A 20,428-nucleotide genomic window follows, 5' to 3' on the forward strand; every position below is an offset into this window, starting at 1 on the left:
TGCTGCGTAAATGCCGCTGATGTGATCGCAATCCGATCACGACCCCCTCCCACTGCAATGGTCGGTTCTGAGATCCTACCTGCAGCAGGTAGGAGCTCAGAAAAGACCGACCGACCCGCGGGGCAGCGCATCGGATCGGGATCGCATCAAAAGGACAGCGAAATGGCCCAAAACATGTCCAATTTACATACAATCGGTCGAGATTGTATCTAAATTGACTTGTTTTGGGCCATAACGTCCTTGTGTGTACCCCACAAAACACTTCCCTCTGAAGATCTGCCAAATTCCTACATGCATTTGTATAATCTCGATTAGATTACTGCAATGCCCTCTACCTTGGTTTTGCAGCAAAATAATTGCACCGATTACAGCTGGTACAAAACACAGCTGCCAACTCCCATTCTCTACTCCCTTCACTGGCTGCCTATAAAATGACGAATCATCTTCAAGCTTAACTTAATGAGTTTCAAAGTCCTATATGACCAAGGCCCAAGGTACCTGAAACAGCTTCTGGTTCAATACTGTCCCACAGGCTTACTGCGTTCTGTAGGTGAAGGACTTTTAGCAGTGTCTAGAATCTCCCGTAATTCATCTGTAGGTAGAGCTTTTAGTCTTGCGGCTCAGACTCTATCTGACTTGTTTCCCCGCACAGGTCGAGAGCCCCCACTCTAGAATACTTCAAAAACAGACTCAAGACATTCCTGTTTACTCAAGTATTTCCATAATTCCCTTAAGTATTGTTTATGAAAAGCTTTTCTGTACTTCATTGTTCCTGTACTGTATTCTATTTCTTCAATCTGTTAATCGCATTGAGTCCTGTTGGAGAAGAGAGCTATATAAATAAAATTACTATTCTTATTGTTATCAAATATTTTAAAGAGAAATAGTCTGGGCTCATATACTGCCCCTGCGGTACTTGTGTAATATCGGGGCGCCCGATTTTGACATCGGGTCGGAAAAATCGGTCGCATCGCATCGACCCGATTTTTACATTGGATCCGATGTTAAATGGTCCCTGAGACCCGATTTAACATTGGAACCAATGTTAAATGCCCCCCAGACCCCATTTTTAATTGTATACCCACCCTGATGGGTAATTACTATGTGAAATGCCCCCCCATTGTTAACGCCACGCCACGATCAATGTCAACCCAAAGCGTGGCGAGCGCAGCGAGCCCGCGAGGGTCGGCGGTACGCGTCCTCCAACCTTTTTATACCCCCCACTATTCACGTCGGTGTGGAGTTTACTTTATATTGTGTGGCGAGCGCAGCGATCCACCGAGCCCGAAGTGCGGCCAGCGGATGCGGAATACGAGCCCGAAGTGTGGCGAGCGCACGCGGAATACATGTTAAGTAATCCGCGTCCCCTCGCATTTGCATCCCTTGCAGTGAAACATGGTTCCAGGTTCATAGTTACTCCTTTTATACTCTTTGTCCCAATTCAGAATCAGACCCTTATGCTCTCTGATTTCACTGTTAATTAATATGTTGTGTTCTTTTAAATACTGGTGCAGGTCACAAAATGTAATAGGTTGAGAGTTTCAGAAAGTGAGAGATTTTGGGAGAGTTGTCCCATTTTTTTTAAAGCAGCAATCAATTACATGGCAAAATCAACCTGGTTTTGCATTGTAATTGATTGCTGCTTTAAAAAAAACGGGAAAACTCTCCCCAAATCTCTCACTTTCTGAAACTCTCAACCTATTACATTTGGCCCATGATTTCTCTTTATGGGGTGTATTTTATCTCGGACAATATTTCCGCCAAGTGGTAATATAAGTTGTTTCTCTTTAATCCTGGCAAAAAGGGGACGGAACTGCCTATGTTGATTCGACTTTGTTAAAAGTTGAATCTGCATTGTCGAAAATGGCTGCGTGATTGTCAAATTCAATGGTAATTTCAACTATCTGCAGCCGTTTTTGCAGATGCACAGACTACCCAACTGTTTCTGAAAGTCAGGTGAATAAATTCAACCTATTCTTGTCAAAAAATGGACAATGTTTCTGCCTGGGGAAATATCGTCAAAGATTGAATTACCCCCTATGTATAGTAATTGTTACATTTTACTAATGTGTACCTTATGTTATAGCCTACCTTAAAATTTAAATGGAGGAACCACTTGAAAGACTTGTCACACGTTCTGCTTCCTGGTCTAACTGGTGAAATGGAAGCTGTGACCACTTATATTCTTCAGCGAGACAGTGGGGAGTTCTCAGCCACCGCAGGGTCCCGAATGAGCCTGATCAACATTGTGGAATCATATGAGCATTACGGAGACCTTTCAGAAAAACAAAGGTCGAAAAAAGTTGCTAAGGCAAGTGCCAAAACATTACCAAAGTAATGATATTGGTTTAATTGATTCTAGCATCCAAACTTTTATTTATTTTACCATAAACTGAACAGCAAAATGCAAATGATAAAATTATAAATATTGTGTAGCATTAAAAGAGGCAATATAGACCATTTCTGAACCACAAAATATGCAAATTTAAAGAGAATTTAAGATTTCACTGCATTGGGGCAGGTACGGGTGGTCAGGATTCCTTATCACTGCTGCAGTAGAATACAGGGTTGACCCTAACCGCACACACACACCCCTGCACAACAGCCTACTGCAGCTGTTAGGCCCAATGACATTGGGTGCAGTTGGGCCAATTATTAGAAGCTGGCAGACACACAGTGTAGCTGATGATTGACTTGCTGTCCTTTAGCTGCTGCTGTTATACGCAGATCTCTCAATTTCTTTACCACAGGATAGGATGAGGATGAAATCAGGGTGAGGGGAGAAGTGAGACCGCGGCAAGGGTGACAAAGGATATTGGGCCAGATGTATCAAGCTTTAAAAAGTGATAACATAGAGCAGTGGTAGCCAACCCTAGCCCTCGAGAGCTACCAACAGTGCACATTTTCCAGACAACCTAGCTGCTGCACAGCTGCACTCATTAATCACTGACACATTTTAAAATGTCCACAGATGGAGCTAATTAGCTCACTTGTGCTTCTGTGAGGAGACCTGCAAAACATGCACTGTTGGTAGCTCTCGAGGACTAGGGTTGGCTACCCCAGACATAGAGAGTGATAAACCACCCGCCAGTCAGCTCCTACCTGCCATGTTACAGACTGGGTTTTAAAAATAACTCTAGTAGTAGTAGTACGTTTATTTATAAGGCGCCACAAAGTGTCCGCAGCGCCGTACATAGCAAATAAAAAACGAATTACAAGGTAACGTACAGGGTGTGTTGATAAAATGCAGCATATAGGGGTATAGCTGGTAGAACTAAAATCAGCATCAGTTCTGAAGTAGGTGTCGAAGTTGTCGAGGAGACTGAAGATGAAGTAGAGGAAGGGAAGAACAGGACAGGAGCACTGGTGAGGTAAAGAGGTAGTGTCAGTACGTGAGGAAGGGGGGCCCTACTCATAAGAGTTAACATACTAAAGAAAGGTGAGTGGACAAACGAAAAACAATAGGATAAGTAGGAATGGATGGAAACGGGGGCAAGATAGGAGGATCAAAAGAGGTTAGGAGGAGGAGGGATAGGCTAGTCGAAAGAAGTGGGTTTTGAGGGAGCGCTTGAAGGAGGTAAGGGAATCAGAAAGCCTGATGGGTGGCGGGAGGTTGTTCCAGTGCACGGGGGCAGCGCGAGAGAAGTCTTGGACACTGGAGTGGGAGGAGGTGATTAGTTGAGAGGTCAGTCGGTGGGCAGCGGTGGAGCGAAGAGGACGGGAGGGAGTGTGGTTAGAGATCAGTGAAGAGAGGTAAGGAGCGGTGGAGGCTTGATACATCTGGCCCATAGAGAGAAAGCAAGGGTTAGTTTGGTTTGACAGCAAGGGAGTTACAGGAGATATAGTTGCAGGTGGGAAATTCATGCAGCCAGTAGGTTTTAGAATTCAATTAGTGGACAAAAAATTGGACACAGTAATTTTATAAAAAATCACCAGGCCCTCGATGCAAACTCCCGTTTGCAAAGGATTAATTAAAAGTTGGTAGTTTCTATTAGAAGTCTATATTGACTTCTGCATCCAGCGTTGGGTGTTCTGCAGCACTGGTGAGTATTTAGTGTTTGTAAGTGTGTTTGTGTGTAACCCCTTATATGTGCAGTGTCTACCCCACCCCTCCCTGAGACCAGCCACTAGAAGGCCTACATCTCCCAGCAGCCCCTGGAATTCCAAGTAGTCCCTTTCCAGTGTAAGGATGTGGGGAAGACCCCAGTGGGACACACCTACAGAAAAGGGAATATAATGTTTTTATTATTTTTCAGGGGCCACTCTTTTTTTTTTTACTTGATACCGCCGGTATTGGGAGTGCACATACCTGCAGTAAATCCAAAATTGGGAGCTTTCTGGGTCTGCCCTGCCACAAGTGTGAGGAATCTAAAGAGCAGCTTTGGTTGGCTGGCCAAGATGATGTCTGTTAAAGGGGAAATGTTTTTGTGCATTGCTTTAATCAGGGCCGACGAGTTACTACTGAGTAGACTGGTGTTTCTGGTTTATTGCACTATTTTGTTGTTTCATACAGCAAATAAATGCTTGATGCTGCTTCTAATATTTTGCTATATAGTGTAATTTCTGCTCCAGCACCTCCTCATCCCTCCAGTGCACCATGTCTCCTTTCGTCTCTGCAGCATTAAATTGACATCATGTCACCTGATCTAATTCCACAATCAGCTCTTTTTTTTCAAGTCCTGTGTGAAAAACCCGAGTCATGCCTTTTCGCACTGGCGCATACCCGTGTAATACATGGGAATAACCCTGCAAAAGTCACAGGTGCAATTCCCGGGACAAAAGACCCGGGAATTTCACTCACACCCGTTTAGACTGAGACACGACCCAGGAATTTACTGCTTGCCAGGGTTTTTGTGGCAATGAGAACGGGGTATTAAAGGGTATAAAGGAAGTGTTTTGAAAGTAAATGGATATGCCCAGTATTGTGACCGCAGAGACCATATCGACACTGTTTAGATAATGAGGCTTTCCTTTCTTTATGGATCATGTTTAAAATGATTGAATGATATTATAATGGAAAATTGTGAAAATGTGTGGCAGTAGCAGGTGTGGACTGGAAGTCCCAGCATGCCTTTCTGTTGTTGGTGTACACTGTTAACAGTTGTTGAGTGTCACAGTAACCTTATGCTGAACTTTAGTGTTGGACTTAAATAGTATATTAGATAAAAGGCAGCTACAAGCTGTCTTGAAGGTATCCTAACATGACATACCTCTTTTCCTCCAGTTTTGTTTTGACATCACAGAAGAGTTTGATGGGCTGTTCCCCCTGGCATTGGCGTGCAGAGATGATTCACTACAAAACATAAGGACTTGCTTTGTAGAAGCCTTTAGCAAAGCAGTGACTTCTGTCCTGACCAGACTGGAAGAGTGGAGCTCGCAGGTGCCAGACAAAGCTCCCGTAAAGACAGCTCTGGTTGTTCTATCCTCCGCTGTCCATATTCTGCACCACCTTACACACTATAATGAGCAGATGAGTAAGAGGTATGTATGCCTGCTTGTTCCTATGCCCTATATATTTTATAGCTCATGCATCTGTACGCTCCATTACCCTGAGCTGTATGAGCTTCATCTATTGCTTTTGTGAGTGGTGCAGAAATAGGGACCATTCATCCCTATGTAAAATTGTGTGCTCTTTACAAAGTCAGGAGTGAAAACAGTGACTCATTAAAAGCATAGCAATTAGTTGCGATGACAGAATACAGTAGTTGAGTCTATCAAAATCTGCGGCCGTATGTATTAAAATGCGGGATGCCGGCAGAATGTGTTTTTTTTTTTTTTTTTTAAAGGGGCAGACATTTACAAGGCAAAACCATGCCTTGTATATGACTGTCCCTTTAAAAAACCTCAGAGCACAGCCTGGATCCTGTACATCCGCCTAACTTGCACTGAAAATACATATGGCCCCATTAGGAGAATAAGTAATTTTAGCTATGTACTTGGTTCCTGGGAATACTGTAGATGTAAAAAAATATATATATATCAATTGGACCGTCATTACCACATAAATGTGTAAGTATCATGGTAATTAGAGGTCAGCACAACCAACTTTTAAGGAGGGCTCATTCACACAAAAAAATGTTGCGTACAGTATTACAATCACTACACTAGGCATACACACAGTCCAATATGAACTACCAATATGGACTATATAGTCCATATCAGTAGAAAACAGGGTACATAACCGTACCGTGTGTTGTAATGCCGCTTCACAGATGATTTTGCAGCCCAGGGATCAGGTAAACGCAGCCCCGCCAGAGTATTTCCCCGCCCCTGTGCACATCGAATGGATTTCCCTCTGTGTACCGAGTAAGTCTATACTTACATGGCACTGCGATGGCCATGGGGAGTTTGGGTCGCTGATGGCGTCAGGGTCCCTCTTTCCCAACGGCTGGGCCTGCCTGCAGCTATCCATCTCTGGCTTCATCCGCAAGTGGACCACACGCATACCCATAGCTTACCACGGGGATGCACGGTCTATCAATAATCTTTAGGGCTGTGAATTTTCTAGCCTTGCGAATAGGTCTGACTCGAGACCCATGTGTATAGTCAATATCTGTGGTTCTGCACTCCGATGAGTTGAAGGGAAATCACATAGCCAAAATCGCACCATGGCCCTTCTGATTGCAGTACAAATTTGTTTGGAAAATGGGCAAAACCATGTGCACTGCAGGTGGGGCAGATGTAACATGTGCAGAGAGAGTTAAATTTGGGTGTGGTGTGTTGAAACTGAAATCTAAATTGCAGTGTAAAAATAATGCAGTCATTATTTACCCTACACAGAAACAAAATAACTCACATAAATCTAACTCTCTCTGCACATGTTACATCTGCACCTGCAGTGCACATGGTTTTGCCCATTTTCCAAACAAATTTGTACTGCGATCAGATCTGAATAAAGGCCCATGTGTATGCACCTTTAGAGAGGAAGGACACTATTGGGAAGGGGTGAGCATACACAGACACAGTACAGAAAAGCTGGGCCCAGACTCTGTGTCTCTGTGATAACATCCTCATGCTGAGCGAACACTATGCAATTATCTGCCTGATCTGGCTGGTTGGAATGAAAATCTGGTAATGGATGATTGCAAATGACAGTCGACCAGTTGCTCCCAAACACTGGAAAATGGACAGAAACTGCATTATAAACTGAAACCTCCGTGCAAAAATGTGATAGCTGCAGATCAGCTATAAGTACTATGCAATTTGCTCAAACCACAACTATACTGTCGTTCCATTGAGGATTGAAAGCTGGCACCAGTTTTCATTAATCCACAGTTATGTATAGCTTTCATCTCTGCCCTACAAGTACAAGTTATATTGAGGACCATTTAAAATATAAGGTAACCCTTCGTTGCATACTGTTGCAAATTTTCTACATACCCATATACATATACCCATATAATAAGGTATATAGGTATACCATTACATCGGGTATCACATTTGCTAGTGTTTTTTTTTTTTTTTCAAAAGAAATCTTTTATTTTTTGCCTGTGATTTTTTTTCATTATTTTTCCTTGTCAGTACAATACACAAGAAGAATGAAAATATAAAAAGAAAAAAAAAAAAGAAAAAAAAATCATGCTACGAAGGTATAATTTATAAATATAGAGCAGCTTTATTTTACCTTCTGTATGGAGAACCAGAGAAAATAGATGGATGCAGGCTTCATTCAGCATAATAGACATGATAATACATTTTGGGGTATTCAATTAGTCCCGTTTGGACAGCTGAAATAAACGGGACTAATTCAACAAATGAATTTTTTTTTTTTATACTTTTTCACCGATGCCTTTTCACTTTTTTTGGGTGGGGGACCAATAAAGCAAGGACGAAAATCGACTAAAAACTGGGCGAAACCCTCGCAATTTAATTTAAAAATAAGCAAAAATTTGTGGATTCGGGGATCCACATGTTTTTCGCCGTGGTAAAAAATCAACACTTTAATTGAAAAGGTTAAATCGAAACTCAACCTAAAAAATGGCAAAAAGTGCAGATGATTACAGTTATTTGAATAACCTCCATAGTACCTAGGTTACTAGATACAAATCACCAAATGTTTTATGTACGTTTTTAAGAATGTTACTAAAGGAAAAATTAATATATTATTTACAGTTTTCACACTTATTACGATTAAATATTACTATAAAACTGATCGCAAGCAGGCATTCTGCCGTTACTGCGGGTAAATATGTTTTTACTTTCCTATTGCAATATAGTAATAGATGCATAGGACTTATGAAATCCATCTACTAAGGTGATTTTTATTTGCAGTTGCCAATGACATTTTGACCGCAGTGTTCTGATGAAAACCACCTGTATTACTGTGTAGTATCACAGCTTTGCTCACGAGTGGCTCCTCTTCTGATCATCTCCTTTCCATAGGCCCTTGTTTCTAGCAGCTGTCCAGAGATACCAGGAATTTGTCAGCAATCTCCAGGTCCAAGTTACAAATTACTGCATCAACATTTGTGCTACAAGCCTCTTTCATGATGCAGAGAGCCACCACTGGGATGATAACAACGCTTTTTATGAGGTGAGAGTGTAAAGACTACATTCTTCCATTATACCCTGTTATATTTCACTGTAAGAGGAAATTTAAAGCATAAGCTCTATGACAGCACTTCCTCCCAGAGGAGACATTTATTCTATGGACAGATAGTTACCTGTTGATGTAGAATATGTATGTTAGGTAACAGCTAGAATCTTATTGCAAAACATATATATTGGAGTTGATGCCCCTCCCCCTCCCACTATAAATCATATACCGAGTCATCAAATACACATGGTCTCATCATTTTCAGTCCGGTATAATGTATTTGTTATGTTGTACATTGGTTGTCAGTGATGTTCTCAGCATTACCAGTTCTTTTTATAAGTGCACAGTTGCATACAAAGAGCACAACACATAGGACTTCTGGTCCACACGCAACGCCAAATGCTGCCCACCACCCGCAGTGCCGCTAGCCTTCTTGCATGTTCGACAGCCCTTTTTTGTGTTTTTTTTCAATATATGGGTCTCATTTGCAGGACACACAAGCAGCTACTTCTGAATAAAATTATATGCAGCATGCCTCTATTCTGTGTGCAACCACGGCTGCATTTCCACTACAGTGCAAAACAATTTAACATTTCATATGCAGTTACCGCAGCACTCACACACAGAGTATGGGCATGCCGTATATTTCAATCAGAAGAAGCTTTTTGCGCATAAGATGCATTTTAACGGAACAAGTAACAAAAAAGATGTTCAGCGCCACCAAGTCACACAGAGCTCACACTTTATATATATAACGTGACTTGGATGTATGTGGACACATCTGCATACATAGGGGGGTATTCAATCTCCTCCACTATTTCCGTCAGTGTCAACGTCAGCGATGGAAACACCTCAATGTGTTTCCTCATCCAATGACTTCGTCAGGAGGCGTTGACTCCAGATGCTATGTGGTTATTAAAAGTCCAAAACAATGAAGTGTAACTAGACTTATCCAGAAGATTTAGGCAGGATGCATGATGCCGCTTCCCCTTCAACAGCTCAGTATGAAGTTTTTTTAGCAGTTTAAAGTGGCTTTGTAGTGATTTTTACATGTATGTGTGTTTTTTTATGTGTGCGCTATACAAACACTTAGCCATGGTTGGCTCTATGCGTCTCCATGGAGACACTTTCAGCCAATCATGATGCATTTTTTTGCCGCAAATTCGCATCTAATCAAATTCTTCAAAAAAATGTAGCTTTTTTGACAAATGCAATAATGTGTGATTTCGGAACCTTATTATAAACTCACCCGTGATATCTATTGCATAATGGTCCATCCAGATTGCAAATGTTTTTGGATGGACTGTATGATCTGGTCACTTTAACCCCTTCAGTGGTACTCCCGAGAATTTTCCGGGGTTTCCTCCAGTGCGCAGACTGGCAAACCCGGAAAATTCTTGGGAGTGCCACTGCCTGCACTCCCTGTTGCCCGGCCCTGCCTCCCTTCCCCGGCTGTGTGCTGCGTGACCTTGTAACATCAGGCCGCACACAGCCGAGTTGCCAGGGGGCAGGGCCAGGAAGCAGCTGATGGAGAGTTCAGCGGTGACGCCTGGACCCGGGGGTTCTTTTTTTAGGGAGCGCTCCCCAGAAAAACCTCGCCCAGTGGGGAGCGCTCCCTAAAACAAAACCCACCACTGATGGGTTAATGTAAGGTGAAGGTATATTGGGTAACTGTTTCACCACATAGCGTTTGTATTTGATGCTGGTCATTACAAATTTTATATGCACTCTCACCCTACTCTCCTATTAAATGTGCATTTAAATGGTTTTCTGTCACATTGTCCCACTTGAAAAAATATTCCCTTAGCCATTTCCCATGCAGTAAATCAGTGATGTGAACATTGGCTGAAGCTAGTCTTGCGAAATAGCATTTGCGAAATAGCAATAATGTCCAACAGGCCATACCAGTATACAGAAGGCCAGATTGTTTTGGATTTTGGAGCTCAATACTTTGGCCCATAATAGATTGCAGATCAGTTTTTGGCATAGTATGCGGATATTATGGAATGTACAGAACGCCACATGATCATTAAGATGCTTTTCAAGGAAAGCAGACAATCAAAAATAATGATGTGCATATTTAAAGAAAACATACTGACCAATCCAATGGCGACATGTAATTAATGAGATGCATGACTGACTTTATACGGCGAAGCGGGACCTGGAAACCACATGTCTTCTAACAAATACAGATCATTGTGACCTGTAATAATGTATCTGAACAAATTTCATATGCATCACAGTCTGAGATGGATAAATTGTAAGGAAATAACTACCTCGGTAATAGGCTTTGCATGTTTGATCATGAGCTGCTGAGTAAACCTAGAGCTGAATAAAATCTATATTGATGAATCTCTGTTCATATTAGAATGCATTATTCTCAGCATAATAGCATGGGCTGATTTTATTTAAGAAGTCCCGGAAATTACACTAATCTTCTGATCTGGTCAGGAAGAAATGAGGTCATCTTAATCTATTAGAACATCTGCCAATTCCTCATGAAGTCGTAAAAATCAGTTTTAGTGCATGTAATAGGTGAAACGTCTTGACACATCTTAAAAATGTTCCGTGGCCTATGCTCTCACATGAATACATATTTATGTGAGTGGAGTTGTGTGGTTAATTTTATTCCTCTGCCCTTTCATAATACACTGGAAGAAGTTCATAAAAGTCCATTAGTAATGCTAATGAATCTACACAAATGTGGTTGCCTGAACAACTCAAATAATGTTTCTGTTAAAAAGGCATCATCGGGTCAAACTGAACAGTTGTGCATCCGTATCTTGTTAGCGCTTTTTCTTTTTCCTTTATGAGCCACAAGATCTAAAGGATGAGAAATGGAACAACTTCCGTAACCTAGAGTATAATAAATCAGTGACAATAAAGTTGGTATGTAGCTGGGAATAAGCCATGAAGCAATATACCATTTACTGGCAGAGATAATATGAAGACTTTGTAAATGTTTTGTTTTTTTCCAAATGCTTAACCAAGTACTCAAAACTACAAACAAGTTGAGGGTTATTATCAAAGTGAGACAAAAAAAATACCAGGTCTACGGTACAGAACATACATTTTTGGGCTATTGTTTGTGTTCCATTTTGGGAAGCGCCCTCAATGCAAGCACTTTTGTCCATTTGTGTGATTAGAGACACAGATTGTAATTTTATGCCAGCACAAAGGTAACAAACTCACTTTAAAGTGCTGGCTCTAATTATTTTTGGACCACTCGTTTTTGTTTTTTTTCGTTTTTTTTTGCTCAAAATACTCCTTAACCCTTTAAGTGCCAACATCTCTGTGAAAGATGTGTAAAATATATCTGCTAAAAATGCCAGCATAAATCACATTTGTTATATAAATTCAAATAAAAAATTATATTTCTTATATAAGGTAAACGTTGCAGGTCATTATGATGAGTGACCAAAAATGAATCCCCTCTTTTTTTCCCCCAAACCAAAAACACATTATTCTACAAAAGACAAAATAATAATAACAATAATAAAAAAATGATAACATGCAACCTATCTGCATGATACATGAGCAGAAGAAAGGTTCTACGACTGCCCACTTATCTAGGCATGACCGATTGAGGAGTATTTGCATATCCTGCAGCACGAAATGTCCTCTTTTGGACTATTTTGTAACTTACCTAAGAATACAGCAAGTAACTACCAAATCTCTGATGATGATGCCATCATGGTGCACTAAGAAACATGGTGCACTGTAGGCACAACTACACCGCAAGGAATGGCATCACAAAATGTAATTTGCACTATTGCTTGGGGAGGTTTGCTAGTTTATGAACTGCCCTGTAGTTAAAAATACAAAGTCTTTGTTGTCAATTTTTTATTTATTTGTTTTACAAGGGGGAGCGTTGCTCGTTTTCCATCCAGATGTGGAATTACTTCTGTCGTGGACTCCGACATGACCTATGGACCGTGGTACCATCCGTTCATGCCCAGAAGATACTTTCAGAAGTCCTGGAGCAAACTTTGGCTTTGCTAACATTCCGATACTCCCAGGTTCGTCCCAACTACAAGCGAGCGCCACAAATACGGTATGTGCATGTATACAGCGATTGCAATAATATTAAGACTATTTTTGTAACTGGAAAATGTACTATAAAAGTGGCACATTTAAACCTTTGTATCCCTTCACTCATTACATCACTCTGGGCTTAGAACAATATGCTGCAAATGCAACTGTGTTTCAAGTAGCACATTTGCAGTTCTAAAGCGACAAATTGTGTTGCTTACAATGTTATTTTCTGTAGCATAATGCCACTTTTTTTTATGAATTTACAGCCACCCAAATAAATCGAGCTTATTGAGCCTGCAGACGCTCGTCATGCCTTCATGTTTGTGAAGCTCATGACTGACAAGGGCAGAAATACATTGCAGACATTGAGAATTCCACTCATGTTAGCACTAGGTGACACTGTTGCTTTAATGCACACAATCTTTAAGAAGGATTCTGTCCCGTAATGAGGATTTAGCTGGCTCATTCTCCATATAGCACAGTAGCTGAGCAATTCTTCAGCACATCTCAACATTTCACTGTCTAAATGGTTACATAGAATTAGGCTTGGGATTAATGTATATTGGATATCAAAGGGACGGAGAAAAGGATTAAGTGTACTGCCTTAATAGGATAGCAGGCACATATAATATATTTAAATGCAATGCTATTAATTTAACTGAAGGCAGAATCTGGTAAGAAAGAATTGACACCATAATACAGTGTATTGTCAAATAATGTAATATATTTAAATGCCATATCCATATTTCACTTCAGAATTACCATACTTTATTATTTATTACCATTGAGGCTACGCACAGTAACATTTATATACGTATGTGTGTATGTACATATGCTGTATCTGTAGATATATCGATGTCAGGATTTATATACTGGAAAATAAAGACGGGGCAAAAGGCAGTTGTGGTAGTAAGTGAAATGTCACCTGTCCAGTTTTCAGTCTGTGTGACCGTTTTCCTACCTCACTGGGATGTAGGGAACAGGACACAAGGTGCCCATACATGGTGCAATAATTACATGCGTTTTGGTCTAGATCGCATCGCACCCACAAATCGCATCGTGTATGGGCACCTACAGAACTAAAGGTGCCCATCCCACAGATCACAAAGTATATACTGCACATACTGCACATACTTTTTGAACTAGGTCCCAATCACATCGCACGCAAATCTTGCAGTGCAATCTAGACCAAAAGGCATGCAGTTAATGCACTGTGCTTGGGCACCTTTATAACTTATGTGGCGTACACACGGTTAGATTTCATCTATTTTTCTATTAAATTTTGCTTATATAAACAGAATCGAAATCAAAAGCATTCGATCACCATTCAATCCTGATGCGCGACTCGCAGCATTGAAATCAAATAGAAAAATTTACTGTGCAGGCAAGACTATATAGTCCAGATCGAATACATTTGCCTTGCTGTGCAATTCAGTCCCCATTTTGATCCCAACCAGACAAATCTACGCACCTAGCTTTGTCATTTGTTTCTTTAGAATTAGCTGCTGACACATTACTCAGCAAACTATCCACAGCATTCTGTATGTGAGCTCTCAGCAGGACTGGGTTGGAGGAAAATAATATTTACACTAAAACATTCAGTCCCTAAATCTTCACTATGAGCTCTTACTGTATTATTTATTTATTACCAGTTGTTTATACAGTATAGCGCACACATATTCTGCTGTGTTTTACAGAGAATATTTGAACATTCCCCTCATTATGGCTTTTGTATAGTGGTTACATTTTTTGCGGCAAATGGCATAGTATTATTTATTGTTATTATTTATGTTATTATTTATTATTCCACATTGCATGTTTAAAAACCAGATATGATTGCACATGCAATGCGATAAATATTATGTGCAGTACATAATATCTTGAGATGCGAGATTCTGCCAGCGTGCCCACGCCTCGCTTCGGGTGACCCATGCGATTGGCGTGCCATCCATGCAATTTGTCGCTCCAATTTATTGAAATTGCATGATTGTACCCTTTATCTCACAAGTGTATGGGCATAGATAATGTTTTGAAGACCAGATTACACATTGAAAAAGCTGTGTAAAAGGCCCATGACCTCATTGATCATCTTAACCCCTTCCTGATACAGCATGTTTTTGCCTTCCTGACAGAGCCCTTTTTTTCAAATCTGACATGTATCACTTAAGTGTGGATAACTTTTTTTTGCTTTTACTTATCCCAGTGATTTTGAGATTGTTTTCTCGTGACACATTGTACTTCAAGTTAGTGGTAAATTTGGGTCGATACAGTCTGTGTTTTTTTGTGAAAAATACCAAAATGTCGTAAAAAAATGGAAAATTTAGCAATTTGCAAAATGTTAAATTTTCTGCTTGTGAGACAAATAATCATACCACTCAAAATAGTTAATAACTAACATAGACCATATGTCTACTTTATGTTTTCATCATTATTTCAACTTCCTTTTAATTTTTTTGGACACTAGGAGGCTTACAATATGAATAGCAAATTCTCAAATTTTCAAGAAAATTTCAAACACTGATTTTTTTAGGGACCAGTTCAGTTCTGATGTGACTTTGAGGGACTTGTATGTGAGACACCCCCATAAATGATGCCATTTCAAAAACTGCACCCCTCACAGTATTCAAAACAGCATTTTGGAAGTTTGTTAACCCTTTAGGTGTTTCACAGGAATTAAAACAAAGTGTAGGTGAAATTTCAAAATTTCATTTTTTTTGCAGATTTGCAATTTTAATACATTTTTCTAAGGAACACCGTAGATTTTACTAGAGAAATGTGACTAAAAATTGATTCCCCCAATTCTTTTTTTTCATAAATATCCTATATGTGGCCCTAGTGTGCACGTTGACCAAACCGCAGGCTTCATAATAGAAGGAGCACCTACTTGATTTTGGAGCCTCCTTTTTATGAGATTATTTTTTAGGCACCATGTAGGTTTCTAGGCACCATAAGATGCTAAAAGTTAGGAACCTCCCCCACAAGTGACCCCATTTTGCAAACTACACCCTTCAGGGAATTCATCTAGGGGTATAGTGTACATTTCAAACCCCCAGGGGTTTCACCAATTTTGATACAACTGGGCTGTGAAAATGAAAAAATTTAATTTTTCATTTTCACAGCTCAGTTGTATCAAAATTGGTGAAACCCCTGGGGGTTTGAAATGTACACTATACCCCTAGATGAATTCCCTAAAGGGTGTAGTTTGCAAAATGGGGTCACTTGTGGGGGGGTTCCACTGTATGGGTGCTTCAGGGGTCATTCAACCAGAATCTGTGCTGCAAAATCCAAATATCACTCCTTCCCTTCTGAGTCCTGCCATGCACCCAACTGGTATTTTTTGGTCACATGTGAGGCATTGCCATACTCGGGAGAAATTGGGGCACAGATTTTGGGGTGCTTTGTCTCCTTCATTCCTTGCGAAAATGAAAAATTTTGAGCCAGAACTGCATTTTTGTGTAAAAAATGTAATTTTTTACACAAAAATGCAGTTCTGGCTCAAAATTAGTTTTACGTCATATGTCGGGAATATCTTTCTATCTATCTGTCTATATATATATATATATATATATATATATATATATATATATATATATATATATATATATGTGTGTATATATATATATATATATATATATATATATATATATATATATATACATATATATATATATATGTGTATATATATATGTGTGTATATATATATATATACACATATATATATGTGTATATATGTATATATATATATATATGTGTATATATATATATATATATATATATATAATTCATTACATTACATGTACTTTTATTTATTTTATTTGTGCTGCGGCTGGCGGGGGGGTGGGAGGGGGAGAGCGCTGCGTGCGCTGCGGCTGCCGGGACTGCCGGTGAGCTGCCGGTAAGCTGCCGGGTGGGTGGGAGGGTGGGCTGGCGATCGGTGCTGTACTTAACAGCACCGATCACTGTGTTACCGAGCGGCTTAGCCGCCGGTAACACAGGAAACGCTGTGATTGACTGTTCACATTTGAACAGCCAATCACAGCGATCGCCGACCGGGGGGGGGGGCATCCCTGCCCCCCCTGGGCAGCGAGGGGGGATGTCTGCTGTCAGGGACAGCAGACATTTCCAAACTGTCACCGCGTCTATAGACGCGGGGACAGTTTAAAGTCATGACGTATATATACGTCATGTGTCGGGAAGTACATCCCGGCCATGACGTATATATACGTCAAATGTCGGGAAGGGGTTAAAGACATCTTTCCAGTAATTACGCAATAAGGGGCAGGCCCAAAAGACATGATAGAGGTGTCCCACCTCACCGCAGCCTCTCCAGCATAGTTTGGAGCAGGACGGCTAGAAGGTATGTAACCTCTCAGGCGTGAGGTACAGTCTGTTAAGCAGTTTGACATGCATCTCTGCATGGTTCAGGCATTTAGACATCTGAAAGGATGAACTATAAATACATACTTTTGCTTTTTAAATACATAATATAATAAACATGCCTTTAACATTTTCCATAAAGAATAATTATGTTATATAGTATTTTCAGGAACATATTGTCTATTGTACATAAATATAGATAGTAGATATTGTAGTGTTTTGCTCTTTGCAGAAGTTCTTGGCCAGTGGGACATTTCATAGTCTCAAGCTCATGAAAAACGTGTAATACCAATTTCATATAAAATGTAGAAAATGTAATTGTTATGTAAATTAAAAAGAATACTATGGTGATGATGTAGACTTTATGCCACATTCCGGGGTTCACCGTAATTCATGGGTTACAGAATGTCTCAGCTTCAACCTATTACTTGAAAAAGTGTTTTAATAATTCATTTGATTGATGAGGCCGGTGTGCTAAAGGTTGCAGTAAAGGCTGGTCCACCTGTAGTATGCAGTTTCTGTACAATGTGTGGAAATATATTTGTCTAATCACAGCGAAGTGCCAAGTACTGGTAGCGGAGGCGGAATAATGGTGTCTGCATATTGTATATTTACAGTATTTATGTTCAATATGTAAAATAGAATGGAGTTGTCATGCTTCATCATTTAGTAATGCTGTGTTTATATTTCCTGCAGAGAAGTGAATAAAACGTTCTTAATAAATCAAGCATTGATGTGTTACAAATTCTTGCTGACATTTTGATGTACAGTACATACTAATGTATTGGGATTGCTTTGCAGTTTATTTATACATACACTAAACACCACCACACTCCATGATCAGACACCTCTAATTACTCATTGATTTGTGTTCTGTATGTGTGCTACAGCTTGATTGAAAACTTTTTAAAGTAAGATTTGATTTACACATTTTGCATTCTGGCAGTAAAACAATGCCAACAAGAATCACAGTGGGGGCTGAAATCAGTGTACCTGCTCGTTTTTAAGTACACATAATATTATAACACACACACATACATACACACACATTTACTTGAGGTTTACATAAATCTGTTGCAAAATTAAAGCACCTTTTTTATTATTATTTTTTGTTTAATCAATATTTATTAGCATTCACAAATGTACCGAAACAGTAGTAACAATAAAAGAACCATTGATTACAATCATAGTGAGAGTGCTCTTTTAGCCTTTATAAAGTAAGTAAAATATGGTTCAATAACATATCCTGCCAAAACACGCACTTAAATTAGCATTATATATTCTTACATTCTTTGACTAGTTTTCAAGGGACAGAACAACTTTTTCTCTTTTAGGACAAAGAGAAAAAGTATATACTGTATAATAAAATATTACTAAATGTAAATTTTTTTTGTCCACCGCCTTTAAACTAAATACATAACTACTATGGGGAGTATTCAATCTTTGTCGTGCACCCGCAGCCATCTCCCGACGGGGGAGATGGCTGCGGGGCCCTATTCAATGCTGTCTTCCCCGACAGCATTGAACAGGGGTTTTGCGCAGAACGAGCCCGACAGCACAAGCTTTCGGGCTCGTTCTGCCGAGAAAAGCCGGAGCTCGTCTATTTTCATCCTCAACTCGCGGCCACGCCCCCTTCTCGCCGCTCGGTGGCCGAGACATTGAATCCCGACTGCCGAGCTCCAGGCGAGCAAAACGAGAACGGGACAGGGGCACGGCTGTCGAGCTTGCTCGACAGCCGTTCCCCTGACATTGAATACCCATTGAATACCCCCCTAATGCTGCGTACACACGGTACAATCCAGAATGAGATTTTGACTATATAGTCAAAATCGCATGCGGATCGCAAACAGATCATATGCAGATTGTTCATGGTTTTTTACCTTGCGATCCCGATGTGCGCTCCCGTGACAGCACAGATCGAAACCCAGATATACAGGTCAGCAATGACTATATAGTGCAAATCGAATGTAGATTGTATGAATTGTATGTAAATAGTACAGAGTTAGCAAAGATTGTATAGCAGTCGAATAGCAAGAGAATCTCACCGTGTGTACACACCATTACACTTTAAGAAATAAGCAAAAAAAACATGAAATTTGATCAGGCATGGTGAGTTGACTTGGGTCTTTCTTATGTCTGAAAGGGTAAGACCCAGTATCCTCCACCTAACAGATTGTAAACTCTTGATTCCCTTGTTTTTTGACTTATGGTGTGTGCACACAGTGTGAGTACCGTGCAATGCGATCAGATCGCATCGCACGGCATGCATGCGATCTGCATACAACTTAGACTATATAGTGCAGATCTGCACTATATAGTCAAGGCAGCCAAGACTTTCTGCTTGCGATACGTGAACGCGCATCGGGATTGCATGGGTTAAAAGCCCATGCGATCTGCATGCAATCCCGATGAGATTTTGCACTAAAGTAACGGGTGCGACGCGACCGACGCGATGCCCGCGATTTCCCATAGGGATCAATGTTACATTTTTCAATGGACCCGATTTTTCAGTTCAATGCCTCAATGCCCGCGATTTAGCCATAGGAAACAATGTTAAATGGGCCACAGAGCCCAAATAGGCACCCTTAGCAGTGAAATGTCCCCCACAATTGTTAACGACACCCCACGATCCACGCGAACCCGAAGCGTGGCGAGGGGCGGCGGTACGCGTCCTCCGACCTTTTCATACCCTCACTATCCACGTCGGCGTGGAGTTGAGAATAGAATAGTGTGGCGAGCGCAGCGAGCCACCGAGCCCGAAGCGTGGCGAGCGGACGCGGATACCTGTGAAGCCCGCGTAGGGCCGCGTTTACCTGTGAAGGTATCCGCGTCCCCTCGCTGCGCTCGTCACGCTTCGGGTTTGGTGGCTCGCTGCGCTCGCCACACTATTCTATTCTCAACTCCACGCCGACGTGGATAGTGGGGGTATGAAAAGGTCGGAGGACGCGTACCGCCGCCCCTCGCGGGCTCGCTGCGCTCGCCACGCTTCGGGTTTGCGTGGATCGTGGGCTGTCGTTAACAATTGTGGGGGACATTTCACTGCTAAGGGTGCCTATTTGGGCTCTGTGGCCCATTTAACATTGTTTCCTATGGCAAAATCGCGGGCATTGAGGCATTGATGTGAAAAAACGGGTCCATTGAAAAATTTAACATTGATCCCTATGGGAAATCGCGGGCACCCGATGACCGCGATGGACATCGTGGGCGCCGTGCTAGGTAAAGAGTACCCATACAATTCATACAATCTACATTCAATTTGCACTATATAGTCATTGCTGCCCTGTCTATCTGGTTTACGATTTGTGCTGTCATGGGAGCGCGCATCTGGAGCGCACGGTAAAAAAAACTGTTCGATCTGCATGCGATTTTGACTATATAGTCGAAATCTAATGTCAAATCTCACCTGCCAAGGCATATCTGAAACTGTCTGTGATACCTTAACATGTGTTTGCTGTTTCTTCATTGAAACCCTAGATGTTC

The 20,428-nt window shown here is 40.9% G+C and overlaps 1 protein-coding gene across 7 annotated transcripts in view; it reads left to right on the plus strand.

Annotated features, from left to right (window-relative positions):
• KIAA0825 (KIAA0825 ortholog) overlaps positions 1-20,428 on the plus strand; it is a 387,619-nt gene that overhangs the window by 94,274 nt on the left and 272,917 nt on the right. For all 7 annotated transcript variants that reach the window (XM_083151784.1, XM_083151782.1, XM_083151783.1 and 4 more), the window contains 4 exons: positions 2,087-2,311; positions 5,225-5,481; positions 8,383-8,533; positions 12,400-12,590. In XM_083151784.1, coding sequence (XP_083007910.1) covers positions 2,087-2,311; positions 5,225-5,481; positions 8,383-8,533; positions 12,400-12,590 — 824 coding nt within the window. The remainder of the gene's footprint in view (positions 1-2,086; positions 2,312-5,224; positions 5,482-8,382; positions 8,534-12,399; positions 12,591-20,428) is intronic.

This window comes from Crinia signifera, chromosome 1, assembly GCF_055691185.1.
Source record: "Crinia signifera chromosome 1, ASM5569118v1, whole genome shotgun sequence".
NCBI lineage: Eukaryota > Metazoa > Chordata > Amphibia > Anura > Myobatrachidae > Crinia > Crinia signifera.